This window comes from Notothenia rossii, assembly GCF_949606895.1.
Source record: "Notothenia rossii genome assembly, chromosome: 8".
Classification (NCBI taxonomy): Eukaryota; Metazoa; Chordata; class Actinopteri; order Perciformes; family Nototheniidae; genus Notothenia; species Notothenia rossii.
In genome coordinates, this window is record NC_136906.1 from 7,077,059 (window position 1) to 7,098,065 (window position 21,007).

General features: G+C 40.5%; 1 protein-coding gene across 1 annotated transcript in view; it reads right to left on the reverse strand.

Annotated features, from left to right (window-relative positions):
• The window catches only part of tnrc18 (trinucleotide repeat containing 18), a 65,730-nt gene that overhangs the window by 17,865 nt on the left and 26,858 nt on the right, over positions 1–21,007 (reverse strand). The window contains 14 exon segments of the mRNA XM_079644395.1: positions 2,154–2,297; positions 5,002–5,205; positions 5,717–6,035; positions 6,936–7,125; positions 7,215–7,328; positions 9,312–9,445; positions 9,531–9,673; positions 10,200–11,213; positions 11,713–12,118; positions 12,900–13,084; positions 14,792–14,938; positions 16,312–16,541; positions 16,939–16,967; positions 16,969–17,030. Coding sequence (XP_079500521.1) covers positions 2,154–2,297; positions 5,002–5,205; positions 5,717–6,035; positions 6,936–7,125; positions 7,215–7,328; positions 9,312–9,445; positions 9,531–9,673; positions 10,200–11,213; positions 11,713–12,118; positions 12,900–13,084; positions 14,792–14,938; positions 16,312–16,541; positions 16,939–16,967; positions 16,969–17,030 — 3,321 coding nt within the window.

Consider the following 21,007-nt stretch of genomic DNA (forward strand, 5'->3'; position numbering starts at 1 on the left):
TCAGCACTTTTGAAACAGGAAATGAAATAGAGGGATATGAGGCATGGCTAGAATGGGTGATCTGTTTGGTATTTTGAGCAAAACACTTCATAGACATGTTTTTTATATATTTCTATATATTTGAGACCTATGCTATTGCCTAAACATAGCATGATAGGTGACCTTTAATATATTCGTAGGGCTATTGTGCATATTGAGTACATTTAGCTGATCATACTTTTGTATTTCTACTTAAATGACATTTTGATTCAGGTTTTTTACTTTTTAATTGAGTCTTTTAGGACCAATGTAATTTTACTTTTTCTAAATTAAAGGATTATTTCTGTCATCTCTGCAACATATAATATACTCACATGTACACCGCAGAAAAGAAACTTGCAGGCAGTAATAAACTCAGGTTTCATATTCGCTAAAATCAATAACCCTGTAAATAGGACCATTGATCAATTTCAAACTCATAAATAATTTAGAAGTGAATCATTACGTTCACCCTGCTGAGACAATTAGGCATAAATTAATATTTAACCAGGAATCAATAAAATAATCCTGAACAAACGCTCTATGGACCTGCTCAACCGCAAATAAGAAAAACTCAATTACAGCACGTGAAGCTGTCGGGGGAGTGTGTGAAATGAGTAAAAGCAGAAGAGTGTGTGAGCAAAAAAAATACTTCTACGAATGTTGGTTGAATATAATAATGAAACTTCTGTTTTTCTTCAGTTTGCATCGTTTTTTTCCTTCTTTCCACAAGAAATATTATCAATATTATTTGGTTTATATACACATGACCCATTTGTACATGTGTTTTTCCCAGATTAAATATATCAGGCTTTTAATCTCAGGCCAACATTTCTGTCTGTTTTTCTATTTTTTATCCAGACTTTAAGGCTTTTTCTAAATGTTATTTCTAATCATGATATCATCCTAGACTAGCTGTCAGGGGAGTTTATGCAAAGACAGACTTAAATATAAAAATGATCATTGTTTTTTTTCTCTACTTTTCTATTTGTTGAACAACTTCAACAAAAACATTATCCATATTAGTTTGGTTTTTTGCACAGAAATACCCTTTATATTTACTTTATACAAAATAAAAAGTTGTATTGCTTTAAAGGTCACCTATTATGCAAAATCCACTTCTTCATGTCTCTTCTGCATCAACATGTGTCCTCTCTTCTTCATGTCTCTTCTACATCGACATTTGTCCCCTCTTCTTCATGTCTCTTCTACATCAACATTTGTCCCCTCTTCTTCATGTCTCTTCTACATCAACATGTGTCCTCTCTTCTCCATGTCTCTTCTACATCAACATGTGTCCCCTCTTCTCCATGTCTCTTCTACATCAACATGTGTCCCCTCTTCTTCATGTCTCTTCTACATCAACATGTGTCCTCTCTTCTCCATGTCTCTTCTACATCAACATGTGTCCTCTCTTCTCCATGTCTCTTCTACATCAACATGTGTCCCCTCTTCTCCATGTCTCTTCTACATCAACATGTGTCCCCTCTTCTTCATGTCTCTTCTACATCAACATGTGTCCTCTCTTCTTCATGTCTCTTCTACATCAACATGTGTCCCCTCTTCTTCATGTCTCTTCTACATCAACATGTGTCCCCTCTGTGGAAAGACATTCTGAAAGTTTCAGGAAAAAAGCTTCTCTCTCTTTTTGTCCTGATCCATTTCTATAAAAACCTGTCTGAAAATGAGCTGATCAGATTTTGGCCACTTTATGATGTCATAACGATGTGTTGGCTTGTGTAACCATTAGCCAATCAGCAACCAAGGTAACCCCCCTGCAACCAAATCTCTCTCTGAGGGGCGTGGGGAGGGGCTCCTTATTTTTATCTAAAGTAACAGACAGAGAATCAGCACTTTGGAAACAGGGCTGAAACAGAGGGCATTATGGGTAATGCTGCAATGATCCGTTTGGTGTTTCAGCCAATCAGAGACAGGCTCTGTGTATATCTGAGACCTATAATATATTGATGAAAAACAGTATAATAGGGAACCTTTAAAATATTCAGCTTATTTTTGAACTAATGCACCAGTTTGTATCTTCATGGTTTATTGCACTTTTTCTAAGTCCCTTTGGATAGACGCTAAATGAATGTAATGTCATATACGCAACGCTTTTGTATCTGCTGTGTTTTTACCCAGAGTGCTTTGCCTGCTGCGGTGTTTGCCGTCGTACAGGAGGCTCGGAGGCGTGGGAGGGACGGGTGTCGCGCTCGCGGCGAACCGGGCCAGCAGACCCAGCCCGCTCAAATCCTCGTAGTCCTCTTCGTCCTCCGAGGATTCTGTTTCAGAGAAAAGACTGTTAGCTTTTCAGGGATGAACGTGTCTGCAGCAGCACAGGGGTCAAAGGTCAAATCACTTCCTACTGACACAAAGCCTGCACCACTGAGGAGATGAAATAACGGAAGATAAATTATCGACCTATATCCCTTGTAAAGTAAATAAAAAAACTGATTTAAGCCCCGTGTAGAAGGACACACACACACTCACTAATTAAAGAAATTAGTGAAGAGAAAGGATAACGACTGTCCAATCCACCGCCTGCATTCACCACGTAATGCTGTGTAAGCAAGGTACAGAAACGCTCATTTAGCACATACATGCATTAGCCACGCTCTCACACACACACACAGCTGCTGAGACCCTGTGAGCTGACTCAGGTCTCATTTATTATTTAAACGAAACCCCTCAGAGAAAGTGACAGAGAGAAAAGCTGCTTCCTTCGTCCTTTTATGTCTAACAGGCCAGAAGAGCACACAAAAAGGCAGAGGCACACACACAGACAACACACACATGTATATGCATTTATACACTGAAGCACTGGTTAGCTGTTGCAGGAGTTAGGAGTTAGCAGTTAGCTCGATAGCAGCAGGAGGAGCGTCTCCTCAGGGGTTAAAGGGTGTTAACATTGTGGGTGGATGCACAGTACAACAACATATGTTTTATTTATTATATTAAAAGCATATAATTGCTTTCATAGGATTAGCAATATTGTGTGTTTACAAAGGTTTTTAATAAAAGGTTACACCAGGTAGAGTCCGTGGTTTGCTGCCCTCTCTGGTGAGAAGTTAGCGAAGTGTACAGAAGTGAGTAGTGATATCTGAGAGTCTTCGCTCCAAAAATTACATTCACATATATTGAATCTAAATTGTAAAATATTGATTTCAGAAGAATGTATTTTATCCCGAATTAAAAAAAGTAAAAAAGTAAAACAGAGGACTTTATTCCGTGAATGTTATTTGTGTCCCGTTTGAAACCAAAATCTGTTTTGTATGCAAATCTGTATGCGGCTCAAGTTATATAACAAATTTACTTATTTTAAGTCAAATCATAGATTTTTACTGACTTTATAAAAAAAATGTCTTGGCTTTTTGTTTTGTTTCAACCCATTACGTAAGCCATGTGTATAAAACTGCAAAACAAATAAACGTCTCTCTAAATCTAGTTAAAGCTGTTTAATTATACGTGAATGTCATTTTAAGGAGACCGGTGTCCTCTTTAACCAAAACAATACTTATTTAAGTAAATCAATTGTTTCATTTGTTGATGATCCAGACCAGAATATAAAATAAAATAATTTCAAACTCTCGGGTCAAATTTCGGAGCTACATCTGAAGTGTTAGTTGTACTGTCGATCCACGATGTGTTAACAGAAGCAGGCAGACAAAACAAAACAGGCAGGCACTGAGAGGACAGCCCTGTGAGGCCCCTTGGTATGATGATGTAGTTTACGAGTAACCATGGTTACATCCTCTTTTACGTCTTCCCGTAAACTTTTACATAAGAAGACAAACCGTTGGTAAAGTGGAAGTAACCATGGCTCCCATTAAAAAAGAGTTTTAATTTGTGAGAACAAAAAATAAATGTAATTTCAGCGTGGTCCATGTTAGCGGTGGATGAGGAATAGAGGGAGGGGACCGTCCTACTTACAGAGCAGGTGACAGGGGTGTGGCCTCAGGCAGGGGCGGGGCAGCGGCCAGAGCGCAGCCTAGCCGTAGCTCAGCCTAGCATTAGCATTAGCTTTAGCCGCAGCGAAGTAGCATAGGCTCACGGCTGCGCTAGTCCTTGCCAAGCTTCTGTAATGTCGCAGCAGCACAAAGCACATGGAAACAGGCGGAGAGACACGCAAAGCATCATGGGTAAGGAAGGGGGAGAGGGACAGGTGAGAGGACAGAGCAAGGGGTCGGAGAGAGCAACGTAAAGGGAGAAGGGTTATTTGAAGGTTTAGTAGACAGAGGAGGGGCTCTATTATCCAAATATCCCCAGCGTGTTATTTGATTGGTGCTGTCAAGAAGTTTAGAATGAGTAGATTTTATTTCCCACACAACATTGAGAAAATAGACCACATTGTTAAAAAAACAAAACACTTAATCTGATGTAAATTTACCTGAAAAATCCACAACAATTATTTTTTTAAATCTATAAATTTAGTTTAAAAAAAATATCCACAAAAAACTGCTTTAAAATTCCATTAATTTACCTTTAACTTTTTCTTTTTTTGACCATGTAAGCTAACCAGGAAATAAATACCCGTCCCATCAGATTCAGCTGCTGTGAAATAAGTCTTCTACATTTTTTATTTTTTGGTTTCCAGGACTGAAGGGATATTTGAGGAACAGAGCAGTGTACAGGATGTGAGCTGCACACTGACGGAGACAGACAGACAGATGAAGCAGACACAAGGACCACAGCGCTTCGCTTTCTGTGCCAATCAGATCAACACCTTTAATAAAGCTTATAGGTACCAAAACTGCAATACAACTTTATCTCACAATTCACACAATTTTTCAATATACAAAATGCTACAAAAAAACTGGTTTTGCAATCCAGGCAATGTAAAAAAACAACAAAAACAACACCATAGAAATACTCTTTAAAAAAACAAAAGGCAACAGCAGCAAGAGAGGTAGAGATGGTCGAGCTAAAGCACAGTCGAGACGCGAACAGAGACACAAGCTGCGTTTCTGCTAAGATTGGCTCAGTAACCTTGGTCGAAGGAGTCGTCGGAGGAGCTGAGGCCGGCCTCCTCCAGCAGCAGAGATAAGTGCTTGTGTTTCTTCTTCTGGGATTTCAGGCCGGACGGCGGGGGTGACGTCAGCCTCTTCCTGGTCGGGTTTTCGTGGGAGCGCATCCCTGAGAGAGAGGGCCAGCCTCCTCGAGCAGAAGAAGTGAGATCCTCTGAGTCTGAGTCTGGTGCAGAGAGAGGACGGTTAATGAATCATGCAAACACACCTCGACACCATCAGCAATGGGTTCAGGGGTTAAACAGCTTTTTAAGAATAAAAAAACTCAAGCATTTCAAGGCCCAGATTCTCAAAGCCTTACGTTAAATGAAATTGCGAAAGATTTACTTTACAGAAATCCTAAAGCAATCGATTTATATTGTATAACTTGTGTTATTTTACCAGCTGTTCCTATGAACTATAATAGCATGTTTTGATCGTGATTGTGATTATTAATTGCTCAGCTAGCTCCAGTTCGCTCGACATCCGCTGTGAGACGCAAGAAACACCCAAAAATGTATCTAAAAGGCGGGACTGTGAAATTTAAAATATTTAAGACTGTTTGCATAAGTTATTATTTAGATCAAACAGCAGATTATGTTGAAAATCCAACATTTTCCAACAACCATTAACCGTATCTCTGCCAGCATTGGTCTTAATAAGCAGTTATTTCAGATCTCTGGTCTCCAGGTACTCACTGTTGGAGCAGCTGCTGAGCTCTGATCTCACGTGAGAGAACAAAGTCGTCGTCGTCGTCTCCTTCTGACCTTTCACTTTCATGGCGCTGTCCGAAGAGGAAACCTTGGTGGCCATGTTGTGTTTCCCAGCCTTAGCGGACGGGTGGACGCTGCGCTCCTTCATCCGACTTTCCCCAGACTTGACCTTCGACTTGTCTGATTTGGAGCTGAGTTTATGAGAAGCTGCGATTGATCCGAGCTGCGAGAGCGACAGAGCTCTGTCCAGATCTGAGGCCAGCTGCTCCTGCTCACACACGTGGCCACGCTTCGACTTCAACACCTGACAAATAACACAAAAACACACTTAGTAAATTAAATCTGAAACATGGAGCAACACTGCGGACAGAAATAAAACACACTGTGAGGTCAAAAGTCAATATAAAAAATAGTAACAAAAATAATAATAATTTTTCATGTATTATTATTTTCGACTTTTTAATACCAGAAACCTGAGTTAAAAAAAAATGTAGTAATGTATTTAATAATGTTATTTTTAAAAAGGCTGTCTTAAATAGATTTAGAGATTTGAAATGTGATAACTGATATTTCAGAAATGTTGAGTGGGTTATTTCTTTGACAAATTAAATTACATAAAAATGTTAATAATGGCTGTGGCTATCACTTTTCCCTGAAAATCAACAAATTGACCCGTCAAAAACTGTCTATAAGACTTAAAGGTAGGGTAGGTAAGAATGGAGAAACCAGCTCGAGTGCGCCAGAATTTGAAATTACACAGCGGAAAAAAATCAGCCCCTTCCTTCAGACTTCCTCACAGAGCCCCTCCTCCAACACATACGAACGCGCACATGACCAATGAGGGCACGAGATAAGTTTGTGCACAGATGGAAGGCTGACAGGCAGGTAGGCCATCCAGTTACTTTAGCCGGTCCGGCTCAGATGATTGGTCGTGCTTTTTTACAGTGCCACGGCTTCCACAGATGAAATTTTTTTATGTATTTATTGTCAAAGCATTTAATTTATTCATTGCTATCGGGATGTTTAGAGCATTCCATGGAATATAACAAAAAGTGTTTCTGAAGTGAATGACCTACCCTCCCTTTAAGTGAAGACAAGTTAAAAGTAATTGAGTTATGCGATTATTCCTCTGTTGTCATGCAGACTTTCATATTTCAGGATAACATTGAGCGAAATCCTAAAAAAGAACTCGACAGCGTCTTACCTCCAGAGCGTGACTGGTGGACGGCTCCTGGTCGTTCCAGCTCTTCTTCTTCTTTTTCTTCTTCTTCTTCATCTTCACTCCTCCGATCGCTGCCTCTGCCTCCTCTTCTTCTTCTCTGGAGACCCTGAACCTTTTCCTCTGTCCCTCCCCGGCTTCAGAGTCCTCGGAGTATTGCACTGTCCTACCCACCCTGAAACACCCAGAGAGTTGTTTTTACAGGGAAACAACAAACAGACAGAAAAAAACAAACATGCAAATAAAGATGGAGGTGTGACTCACTTTCCAGGCCTGCTGTCCAGTTTGGTCGGTGTCGTTAAATGTTTCCTCTTACGGGGTCGCCCTCTGCCCCGTCGGGTCAGACTCCGCCTCTCGTCCTCGTGCTGCTGCCGCTCACTGAAACATACATTAGAGGGTATAAGTGTGTGTTTGTCTGGGGTGTAGAACTTAGTGTGTGAGTATCAATATAACGGCACATTTAGATTCCTAACATGTCAGAAATGGATTCAGCATCCTCAAAACCAAAAGCCTTTTCTTAAAACCATTGTCTGCATAGGCTATATCGCTAATTAATGCAAATTAACACAACTTATGATAAATGTGCAAATTGCCCAACATGTGCAAGTTAGCATCCGGCAGTTTCTAATGGCTGGGGACCCCTACTTAACATTTCTAACATAACACTTTGGTGTACTGTATTAGACATGTTAAAATTAGATAGACAGAAATGTCCTTTTATTGTGTTTTGCTTATTCAAGTGTATTAAACATGATAGAGTCCTTCTTTCCCACATAACACAATGTTATGTTTTAATTTACAACTTACTGTTCAACTGTTACATTTTAGCTAACTGTTTCAACTGTCAACTAACTGTTTCAACTGTCAACTTACTGTTCAACTGTCAACTTTTAGCTAACTGTTTCAACTGTCAACTAACTGTTTCAACTGTCAACTAACTGTTTCAACTGTCAACTTTTAGCTAACGGTTTCAACTGTCAACTAACTGTTGCTACTGTTAATTTTAGCTAACTGTTTCAACTGTTACTTTTTGCAAAAAAGTATTAATAATTGTATTATTATAATGATAACTGCATTGCACTGAGTAAATAACCGTCTCAACTGTCAACTTTTAGCTAACCATCTCAACTGTCAACTTTTAGCTAACCATCTCAACTGTCAACTTTTAGCTAACTGTTTCAACTGTTACTTTTAGCTAACTGTTTCAACTGTTACTTTTAGCTAACTGTTTCAACTGTTACTTTTAGCTAACTGTTTCAACTGTTACTTTTAGCTAACTGTTTCAACTGTTACTTTTAGCTAACTGTTTCAACTGTTACTTTTAGCTAACCATCTCAACTGTCAACTTTTAGCTAACCATCTCAACTGTCAACTTTTAGCTAACTGTTTCAACTGTTACTTTTAGCTAACTGTTTCAACTGTTACTTTTAGCTAACTGTTTCAACTGTTACTTTTAGCTAACTGTTTCAACTGTTACTTTTAGCTAACTGTTTCAACTGTTACTTTTAGCTAACTGTTTCAACTGTTACTTTTAGCTAACCATTTCAACTGTTACTTTTAGCTAACTGTTTCAACTGTTACTTTTAGCTAACCGTTTCAACTGTTACTTTTAGCTAACCATCTCAAATGTCAACTTTTAGCTAACCATCTCAACTGTCAACTTTTAGCTAACTGTTTCAACTGTCAACTTTTAGCTAACCATCTCAACTGTCAACTTTTAGCTAACTGTTTCAACTGTTAGTTTTAGCTAACCGTTTCAACTGTCAACTTTTAGCTAACCGTTTCAACTGATAGTTTTAGCTAACCGTTTCAACTGTCAACTTTTAGCTAACCGTTTCAACTGATAGTTTTAGCTAACCATCTCAACTGTCAACTTTTAGCTAACTGTTTCAACTGTTACTTTTAGCTAACCATCTCAACTGTCAACTTTTAGCTAACCATCTCAACTGTCAACTTTTAGCTAACTGTTTCAACTGTTAGTTTTAGCTAACCGTTTCAACTGTCAACTTTTAGCTAACCGTTTCAACTGTTAGTTTTAGCTAACCGTTTCAACTGTCAACTTTTAGCTAACTGTTTCAACTGTTACTTTTAGCTAACCGTTTCAACTGTTACTTTTAGCTAACCGTTTCAACTGTTACTTTTAGCTAACCGTTTCATAACACAATAATATGTTTTGATTTACAACTTACTGTGTGACTCTGTATTATCAGATAGACCATTTCTGGACCTTTATTTATGAGATATTTCCACCTGAGTACTCGACATGTCTGCGTTCACAATAGGACTCTATGAAATGGAAAATAGACTAATAGCAGCAGTGTGGAATGAATTCATCTTGTGTGTGTTTTTGCGTCAGCTCACCGTTTGTCTCTGCGTCTCTGCAGCTTGGTCAGATCTCTCTGCTTCTCCTTGTAAGTCTTCTGCAGCTCGGCCAGGTGAACGCGATATTCCACCTCCACGGCATCCAGCACGTCCACAGACATTTTACTGTACAGCTGCACAGAGGAGAGAAAACGTGTCAGTGCATGTTTTACTTTATTCCATCTCTGGGCGTCCCAAGTCATTTTTTATTCATCTCACCGGCTCCTTCCTCTGCCTCCAGCTGTACTTCTTGTTGGGGTCCAGCGTTCTGGGCAGGTCGATGTGCGACTGCTTCTCGATCGCCTCCAACAGAATCTGCCGGCTTGCTTCAAGAAGGCCGTCCAGACCCTCTAATGTCAGATCTGAATGGGAGGCAGAGGATAATAAAATATTAGAGAATATAACAGAGTTGAAAAGACTATTAGAAAGGGATGCATAACTCATTAAATATGATCAAAATCACAATATAGGCGAGAGAAATATCCACATTGCAGTATCTGTAATGATCAGGAATCTGTGAAAATATTTGGATGAAGTATTGTGGTACACTTAAAAGTCTTGCTGATACAGATCCTCAAATGTTTAACACAATCCAATATCGCCAATCATATCGCATTTGCAAAACCAGTTTTAAAAAAACAATGATCAATCCTATAATATAGATATTGAGATAATAAAACATTAGAGAATATAGAATAGGGAATAGGGTGTCGTATTGTCATACTGATATTCTGTACAAACTGTGAAGTCCACTGAGACAAATGTAACATTTGTGATATTGGGCTATATAAATAAACACTAATTGATTGATTGATATTGCATCCGAAATATTGTGATATTTGATTTTCTCCATAAAGCCTGGCCCCAGTTTCCTTCATATTTCCTCACCTTGCTCCATGCTGATTTGCTCCATCTCCCTCTGAGCCATTTGGCTGAGCAGGGCCATCCCCTCCAGCGCCACCATCTCCAGAGCACCGGCACTGCTGCAATCCACACCCAACGAGTGCATTTCTATCTGCGGTAAGAGTGTTGGAGCGGGTGGAGTTCTTGGTCGAGCCTGGGCTATTTCACTGGCTGCCAGCAGGGCGAACATCCCCGCCATGGGATCCTCAGGGTCGATAGTCAGCGGGATCGGCGAGTTGGAAGCGGACGGATGATAAACGGGAGTTTCAGTGACACTTTCTTTCTGACTGGGAGTGTGTGCGTTGATGGGAGCGTGTGCGTTGATGGGAGCGTGTGCGTTGATGGGAGCGTGTGCGTTGATGGGAGCGTGTGCGTTGATGGGAGCGTGTGCGTTGATGGGAGCGTGTGGCTGTTCTTGTTCACACACTGCGCTGGTGATGTGTTGTAACTCCTCTGCAGCGACGCATGATGGATAATGTTCTGGATCCTTCATGACATCTGGTTTGGGCTCAGACTCAGGAGGCAGGCCATATGTGGCCTGACAAGAATAAGACGACACCTCCATTTTGATTTGCCCTCCTTCCTTGTCTTCCTCTCTTATTCCTTGCAGTCTTTCCCTTTGTAGCAATGGAGGGCTCGGGATACGAGGAGTTAGCGTCTGTAGCTTCTGTGTTTCCCGGGCTTCCTCTCTGGAGGGAGCAGGGCTGCAGCTTCGATGAAGAGCACCCAGAGGATCGGGTCTCGTGTCGAGCGGAGGTTGCTCCACGCCTGGTTCCTGCTTCAGGAAAGATCTGGTGTGTTTTGGGGGCTTAATGTCTGTGTCCTGCAGCCTCGGATGGAGGTGGGCTGAGGGCAAAGGGGCAGCAGAGGAAGGAGATCGGGAGCGGTGAGGTGGGACGACTTCTGTGTTTGCCCCTGAGGGTGCTGGGATGTGATATGGGGGGAAAGGTGAGCCAAAGGGGGCGGTGATGGACTGGTAAGGGTAACCTGGAGGGAGATCTGTAACAGTAAAGCAGAAATACAGAAATTAGAATTACCAATTTGATGCACAGGTCTCTCGACAGGTATTGTAGTGGCTTAAAAGTTTCCAGAGCAGCCACTTCCAACATACGGGGGGGGGATTTCAACGCACAAATAATCCAGAACCATAATCCATTTTGTCAAGATGAATCCATTTATTTATGCATTGCAGCATACATCTCTTCTTCTCAGTGTGTCTGCTGTGTGTGGTGGAACTGGTTCACCTTCCCCCGTCTAAATCCAACCCCTTCCCCATAAACAGACATACTATAGTAAATGAAGGGGTGTCAACAAATATATTTGGGGGCGTAAACAACTAAGGTGAGTAGGTAAATATTCAACAAATAATATCTGTAGGCCATGTATACTAATAAAACAAGACATGTTAAACAATACAAATAAAAACAAAACGTATATAATAAACTCAGTTCAATGGCTCCTACAGGTATGTTCAGTTGTTAGCTTCCTCCACACTCACCAGAGTAGACGCCTTGAAAGGAAGCAGAGGCCGGCTTCAGTCCCTCTCTCTGAACCCTCCGTCCAACCTCCCCCTCCTCCAGTTTAGGCCGCCGCGGGGAGGACAGGGGAGGAGAGGCTGATCGTGGGGAAGGCGGGTGAGGAAGGGGCGTAGGCGGATGGGACAAAACTCTATGCCCGCCTTCCTCTGACTTCAGGGCAGTCACTGGCGAGGGGAGTGGAGGCAGCGGAGTGAGAGAGGAGGTGGACGGGGTGGGCGAGCGAGAGTGAGGAGGAAGTTTGCGGGGATGCAGGATGGGTGAGGGAGACGGGGAAGATATGGAGGAACGCCGGGGTTTGGGGTCGGAGTGACGTTTGTCTGCTTTGTCTTCCATCTCCGGCCGGTGCTCGCTAGCCTTAAATCGCTCCTGAAACACAGGGGATGTCACAACCTTATTAATATCAGTGTTGGTTTACATTGCTGTTTTGCAGCTGCAGTTCATGAGTGCTCTTATTGAATGTAAAATTATACTTTATAAGTAAATAAAAATAGCTCCAGCTTTAAGAGCATCAAAAACAATCATGTAATTTAACATACCTGATTCTAAAATGGGACATAAGTACTTGAAGTATATTTGAATGCCAATACTTTTGTTAGATTATAAATGCAGGACTTGTAACCAAGTATTTTTACGCTGTTGTATTTCTGCTTTCACTACTTCTTGCACCACTGCATAAATATGTGTGAAGTTGAACATCTCTGAGAAATAACAGAATTTGTACTTTCAAATTTAAAATATATATGTGCCTTCAGTGGGTTTGTGGCTTAATGCCAAACAAAGTAGGGAAGTAGAGTATTGAGATTTGTGGGGGGATTGTTGTTTTTGATCTTTGTTGACTTTATGTAATTCTTCACCAAGTCATAACATCTGGGTTTATGTGTATATGCAATATGTTCTGCCTCACTTGTAGCTCCCTGTTCCTCTACACAGCCAGGATATGTGCATTTGTATTATTTATGTGATGTGTGTAGGAAGGATATATATATGCACATAAAAGTCTCATACAGCTGCAGGACTGCTGTGTTTTATGTTTGTGTTGAATATGGAGATGGATGTCTACATGGACAGGTGTGTAAATGTATGGAGTTGTTTGAATAATGTATGGTTGTTGTTGTTGATACCATTTAACGACACAAAGTCTACTTACAACTAGCTGTGCGTTCCTCTGCAGCTCCAGGACCTGCGCTGTGTGCTGCTGGATCATCAGCAGCTCCTGTTGCCGGAGCATCTGCTGCTGAGAGAGCAGCTGGAGCTGGGCAGCGTGTTGCAGGGAGCTGCTCGTACCGTAAACACCCGGCCACACCGGGCCTCCACGATCCATAACATCACCTCCTGCACAGCCATGGAGAGGGAAAAGTTAGAGTAGCCTTCTTTGTCATTACCTCTTTCATATTAAGGATGAAGAAATGATGGTGGTTGTCTTCCACAACCTTATAGAAGAAGGACAAACATCCATTTTCTATGGCCCAACATCTTTTACGAGATGTTCCCCTGTCACATGAACTACACCAACAGCACTGATGTTTAAACTATTTATTCATTACTTTCAGCTAACCATTTCAACGGTTTACTTTACCGATTACCAACAGTTTCAACTGTTGAGCTAACTGTTCAAACTATTTATGTTTAGCCAACTGTTTCAACTGTTTACTTGAAGCCAACTATTTTAACTGTTAACTATTTAGCTAACCGTTTCAACTGTTTATTTTTAGCCAACTGTTTAACTGTTTATTTTTAGCTAACTTAACTTTTTGCTGGCTGTTCAGCTAACCGTTTCAACTGTTACTTTTAGCTAGCTGTTTCAACTGTCAACTTTTAGCTAACTGTTTCAACTGTTACTTTTAGCTAACTGTTTCAACTGTTACTTTTAGCTAGCTGTTTCAACTGTTACTTTTAGCTAGCTGTTTCAACTGTCCACTAACTGTTTCAACTGTTACTTTTAGCTAGCTGTTTCAACTGTTACTTTTAGCTAGCTGTTTCAACTGTCAACTAACTGTTTCAACTGTTACTTTTAGCTAGCTGTTTCAACTGTCAACTAACTGTTTCAACTGTTACTTTTAGCTAACTGTTTCAACTGTTACTTTAGCTAACAGTTTCAACTGTTACTTTAGCTAACAGTTTCAACTGTTACTTTAGCTAACAGTTTCAACTGTTACTTTAGCTAACAGTTTCAACTGTTACTTTTAGCAAACTGTTTCAACTGTTTACTTCTAGCTAACTATTTTAACTGGTTTTTTTTAGCTAACTGTTTCAACTGTTTATTTTTAGCTGACTGTTCAGCTAACTGTTTCAACGGTTTGCTTTCAGCTAATCTTTTCTAACCTTTAACTTTAAACTAACTTTATCCACTGTACTTTTAGCTTATTATTCCAACTGTTTGCTTTTAGCTATCCTTTTGCAATTTATACTTTTAGCCAACTTTCTCAAATAATAACATTTAGCTAATTATTTTAACGATTCACTTTTAGCAACTTATTCTACTGTTTACCAACTGTTTAAACTATTTATCCATTGCTATAAGTTATTTATTGTTCTTGCTTGTCAACTAGTTTTCAACCCACTCTTAATTACACATCGATTAATGTTACAGCTGACTCAATATGTGGATATATTTCATTTTCTTTTCAAATTAGTGGAGCTAATCAACACCTTTTGAGCAGCAGAAGAAAAAGTAGACCTGTTGGGGTTCACTGCTCCCTTTTGATACTGAAATAATTTTATTTTTCTCTTCATAGAATATAATACTTGTGTCTAAATTGCATCACAGACTTCCTAATTTTGCTGTAAAGCAGCAAAGAGCAAAACCTTTGGCACACCATCCAGACAAAAACATATGCAGGCTGTCAAACTTGTTGGAAATGGTCTCACTTTTTTACATTAATTACCAACACTGACATCTGTTACAAAATGAAAACGATAAGCTTTTATTTATAGTACAACACAGTAAATAGTTATTCTAAAAGTGATCAAATCGGCACACCAACTTTATGTCCCCATACTTTAGATTTCATATGCACATAAAGATAATGGCTTTCATACCGTAGTGTTGCAGGTGTTCAGTGGGGATGACGATTAACTGTCCAGATTGAGGGTCCCGGGCTAACTGGTATGGAGGAGGCATTGAACCCTGCAAAGAGGGGGGGTAACCTTGGGGGAGAGCCTGGTGGAGAGAGGATGGACCAAGGCCTGAACGAGAAGGAAACGTTTGAAAAGTAGATTTAAAAAAAAGAGAAAACATTTTCCCAGCTAATCTAAAACTAACACTGACTCAGCGCCATTCCTCACCCAGTATTTATACCCCAGTCATAACAGCACCGAGCACACAAACACTGAATTAAGCTGCTTTTTGAGTGATATTGTTTGTTTGCCCTTTGTGTCTAGACAGAACTTACCCTTAGGGAGCAAAATACATTTGTTTCCATATTACTCAGATGTTATGTGTACAGTAAAACTATGTAAGAGTGTGTGTTTGTGTCTCAATGCTGTTATTTCTGGACAGCAAGCGTTGGCGGAGCAGGAATGTCCTGCAAAGATCAGGAATGTCTGAGGAACTTGACCCCTGGAGGCTGTTACTGGACGGACAGACAACATCTCCTTTTTTCTGCTGCACCAATCACTAAAGGCTACAGAGGCGCATGTAGAATTTTGCAAGCACGCCACGTTCTTGTGTTGACCCGATTTAAAGCACAAGGTAGGATAACTCTGCTGACAAGAGAGTAAGAGGTAGATTCTTACTGAAAAGGGCAAAGGAGTTTCTGGTGCTTCTTTACTAATGCTTTGTGTGGCGTCTGTACTTGTCCACATCTGTCAGTGGCGGCTTCATGAAGACACAGAAGGTCATTCATCTTGTTTTTTTCAACAAAATAGTTAAACACCAGCCTATAATAAAATTACTAACAATTAACATAATGACTTTCTCAACTGAGAGGTTAGATAGAACATGGTAATGTTGGACAATAAAATTACTGAAAAATTAATTTAAAAACGATATGTTGAGTTATCCAGGTCTGCTTTCTGTCCACAGCGTTTATTCACTTTGCTCCAAATATCTGAAACAAATTCTGATGCAACACATACGTATTTTGACTGCTGCCTTTTTTTAAATCAAATAACTATTCATATATTACACTGCACTCTATTATTCTTGTATTTTACTCCCGTGTTATTCTTTTTCAGCTTGTTTTATTTGTCTTATGTTGGTCTTAATAATAATAATAATAATAATAATAATAACTTCCTAAATATATAAACAAGTTATTCTTTCATTTTTTTTTATTATTATTATTGTTTCATATCCTTTACTTTATCTGATTGTATCTACTCCCGTTTCATTTCAATCTGAGGTTTCCCTGAATGTTCGATATTGAGGGTGGGGGGAGGGGAGTGTTATTTTCCCATGTGTTAATGTATGTATGTGTGACTGTTCTTTCTATGTTAAAAACCCAATAAATATAATGTTAAAAAAAAAAAACAATGTCAAAAGGAACATTAACTCCAATTTTGGAAACATTTAGAAGCATGTACTGGTTAGCAAGTGTCTCTGGTTTTCATCCACTTACTGTACGGAGAGCTGGAGAGCCAGACTGGGGGGGCTCCGGGTCGGGGCATCCAGGGGTGAGAGGTGAGGGTCTGCGTGTCGGGGGGCCATCGTCCCGCCCCGGCCAGAGCGGCCCCTCCCGTCACCATGAGGTTAGAGGTCATGAGGCTGGGTGCCATCATGCTGGGCGTCATGCCGCTTGACAGAGGAGGGGGATGCATCTGAGTGAACTCTGCCAGCTCCTTGGACTCTCTGGAAGATAGTTTTATTTATTAATGTGTGTTTAGAACAAATAGATCTATTTTTTACAAGGTTAAAGGATTCTTACGCACAAACTCATAGAATAATCATTTGTTTATCTATTTTCACCCCTTTTTATGAAGAATGCTTTGTTTTTCACAAAAGAACGTTCTCAATGAATTTAAGTAAATGGGGGCCGTGTTTAAGAAAGCAATACTTTGTAAAAAAACATCTAACATATAACAAATCTAACATAACTTCTGCAGTATAATCCAAGTCTCACTTGTACAAATTATAATAGTGATGCAGAGCAAGTGTGTGACATTCAAGTGTGTGACATTCAAGTGTGTGACATTCATTTGACCCTTTTACAATCGACAAACATTTAAGTTAGCATGAAGTCGCTCACCTGAGCACTTTGTCCTGCTCGCGCTCCAGTCAGTCGGCCAACCAGCATCCGATCGTCATGGTGACGCCCGCGGTCCTCGCCCCGCTCCTCATCTGTAACGAGTTCACAGAGAGAGATGTGTGTTAGCTTAGTGTATTCAAACCCTGATTTCAAATGTGAAATATATGCAGTCCTGGTGGAAAAAAGTGAGTTAGTTCCTAATAAGTTGTATGAAGACAATTTGGAAAGGGAATTAAACTTACAATTATTTTGTTTTTGACCTTTTAAACGATGACGGTCATTTAATCATAAGCACCAGAGCATTACCATTGTCTTCATTCATTATGTTGCAATTTTAGAAGAGGTGATTTTGTGAAATGTAATTTTTAGGTTCCTCATTTTAAAAAGGTTTATAAATGTTCTATCAAATTGAGAAGTTAATTGTACATTGCCTAAACAGTCATAGAAATGCCCTGTCTGGGTCAGTTATTTCAAACAGATAGTAAACTGGTATAGATACGATGTTAAGTTTGCTAGTTTCTTTATTTAGTGGCAGGGTATCATTATTCACCTTAAACAGGTAAACCCTTGTGATAGCTGCTTTGAATGAACCTCAACACCCAATCATTCCAGTGTAAAGTAAGTTATTTATGTAGCTTATATCTACTTAAGCATAATAAAGAGCGCTTGGGTGCAACATATATTTATAAAATCGGATACAAGCTGTAAAAGAAGATACAGTGCATGACTGGGAAGCAAGAGGAAGCAATAATGTGGAGAGAGTGAAAGAGGAGAGTATGACAGCAGAGGGGAGGACAAGGTGACTCTGGCTCTATAACGGTGACACCACACAGCATGTCAAAACGGGGAAACTAAAAATACGATGTTGGGCCGCAGCCTGAACACAACGCGCGTGTGCACACATACTGAACACACACACACATACTGTAGTGTACAAGCACACATACTGAACACACACATAGGCCTGTCGCGATAATCGATAAATTGACTTATCGTACGATAAATAAAAATGGACTCGATAACTTTTCTGAGCTCGATAAATTGCCGTTTACATAAAGATGTGACCAGCATTTTAGCCTGGAGCGCTGTGGCTGCCAGGCGCGCTGTGAGGGGCGGGGCTGACACACAGCCAGGTCAGGACACTCCGCGTGCACGTGCAGCAGCGTAGCAGCCAAATTAATAATATAGCGACAAGCGGGAGACAACGTGTGACTTACTCGCGGGGAATTTAAAGTGAAATGGAATTGGTTACAAAACCTAACTACACATCTCGATTCTCCGGTGTGGCAGTATTTTGGATTCAAACCAAATCAACGAGGCGAACCTACGGACTTGAATGAGCCGGGCGGTGTGTCGCATTGGTTAAAAAAGGTAGCGACAAAAGCAGGCAATACCACGCATTTTAAACCACCTAAAACACAACCACCCCATTCCGTTTTTCCAGCTGGGAGCAAACACGGCAGCTGGAGATGGAGAGCCCCCGCCCGATAATGCAAACATGTTGGTGTTCCTTGCTCGAAAACTTAGAAAAACAGATTTGGATATGGCCTGTTGAGGCATCTGGGTCTTTGACAGTGGACTGTACACTTGACTGTTGTTTTAAGGAGGGTTTTTTTGCTTGTGAGATAATGTGTGCTCATATTTATTTATTTATTATATATATATATATATATATATATATATATATATATATATATATATATATATATATATATATATATATATATATATATATATATATATGAGAGAGAGAGCTCTGTTTTCCAGCCTGACTCTATTTAATTTATTGTTTTGGTTGTGTGATTTAATTAATTTATTATAATGTAATTAATTTGTCTTATTTATTATATATAATTTATATATTTTAATATTATTTCACATTTCATTTGCAATGTTGAATGTTCAATAAAAAGTTATGTTTGAAAGGATGTACTTGAATTATTATTATATATTATCATTATGTCTTAAAACGGTGCCGACAATATTATCGTTTATCGCAATAATTTCCAGAAAAATGTATCGTCCAACAAAATTAATTATCGTGACAGGCCTACACACACACATACGGTAGTGTACAAGCACACACACAGTGACAGCTCTCCCTCTGGGTGTCAGCTCTTTTCAGTTATTAGTCTGGTGCCACAAGAGAGAGAGATCTCTCTCTCACACACACACACACACACACACACACACACACACACACACACACACACACACACACACACACACACACACACACACACACACACACACACACACACACACACACACACACACACACACACACACACACACACACACACACACACACACACACACACACACACACACACACACACACACACACACACACACACACACACACACACACACACACACACACACACACACACACACACACCCCCCATTATAAGTAACAGAAAAATAATGGAGACTCCTGGGAAATAAGGGGGCAGCTCGAAGCAGCCACACACTTTTAACTTAGTGCCGTCAGTCGATTAAAAGAACACTGGTGTTAATCACAATAATAATAATAGGATGATGATTGATCAGAAGTTTAAAATAATAGTATTTATGTTTTGGGGGTTTTCTCTTTTCCTGGTGTGTGTTATATTGTTTTTTGTGCAAGTAAATGGTCTGCAATGTTCCCTCCAAAGGGAGTTACTCTCCCACAAACTCCCCCCCGCCTGAAATGTCTGAAAAGAGCTGCTGCAGCCCAGGCAGTATGAGAAAAATAAAGAGCTTTTTGAGCATTAAGGCATGGAGACATGTCACAGTAGAGGCAGAAAATACACATTTGAACCTAAAAATGAGCAGAATATGTCCCATTTAAACCCATCCTGCTCACTACGAGGCCCGATGGCAAAAGACAGAGATGGAGAGTTTTAAAAAAACAGGGAAAGCACTCAACCGAGCAGCACCGAATAAACATGAGGCTCTGCTCCTCTTCCCTGCTAACCCTCTTCCGTCTCATCGAAGCTGACTGAAGGTCCCCGAGCAGCAGAAAGGTTTTATACGAGTGTGCTGAACCCTTCCGTTCTGCTCTGAAAGCATGTGCGTGTCAGTATGTGTGTGTGTGTGTGTGTGTGTGTGTGTGTGTGTGTGTGTGTGTGTGTGTGTGTGTGTGTGTATATATGTCCGTGTGTGTCTGTGTGTGTGTGTGTGTGTGTGTGTGTGTGTCTGTGTGTGTGTGTGTATATGTATGTGTGTGTGTATGTGTATGTGTGTGTGTCTGTGTCTGTGTGTGTGTGTGTGTGTCTGTGTGGGTGCGTGTGTGTGTGGGAGGTTGCGTGTCTTTTGTGTGTGTGTGTGTGTGTGTGTGTGTGTGTGTGTGTGTGTGTGTGTGTGTGTGTGTGTGTGTGTGTGTGTGTGTGTGTGTGTGTGTGTGTGTGTGTGTGTGTGTGTGTGTGTGTGCGTGCGTGTATAAAGGGACGAGGGACTTTAACAATCCCTGACATGCTCCGCGGGAAGAGGTTTCAAGACTGTTTCCAAGGTTACAGGGAGCCTGTCCCACATGCTATCGTAAAGCTAGCGATTAGCACTGCTACGCCCCCCTTCTTCCTCCTATCGCTGCTCCTCCATCTCACACTCCTCTCTTTTACTTCCTGACATACCTCCCTCTCTTCCCGTCTATCACCCTATCGATCTACGTCAGCCTATCCCTCTTCTCCTCCGCTCGTTCATCCATCTGTGTGTGTGTTCTCTGCATAAATCCTTCGCTGTTTATTTAGAGCTCTTGTCTGCTATTAAACCAATCACTCTGCTTGAGCAAGGAAATGAATAAACGCCCACCCTGACACACACACACACACACACACACACACACACACACACACACACACACACACACACACACACACACACACACACACACACACACACACACACACACACACACACACACACACACACACACACACACACACACACACACACACACACACACACACACACACACACACACAGTCTCAAGAGTGATCCATTGCTTAGCAACGCACCCATGGTCTTATTGTAATTCAAGGCTTGTTTGTAGCTTTTAGCAGCACTCTGTAATGACATGTTTAATGCA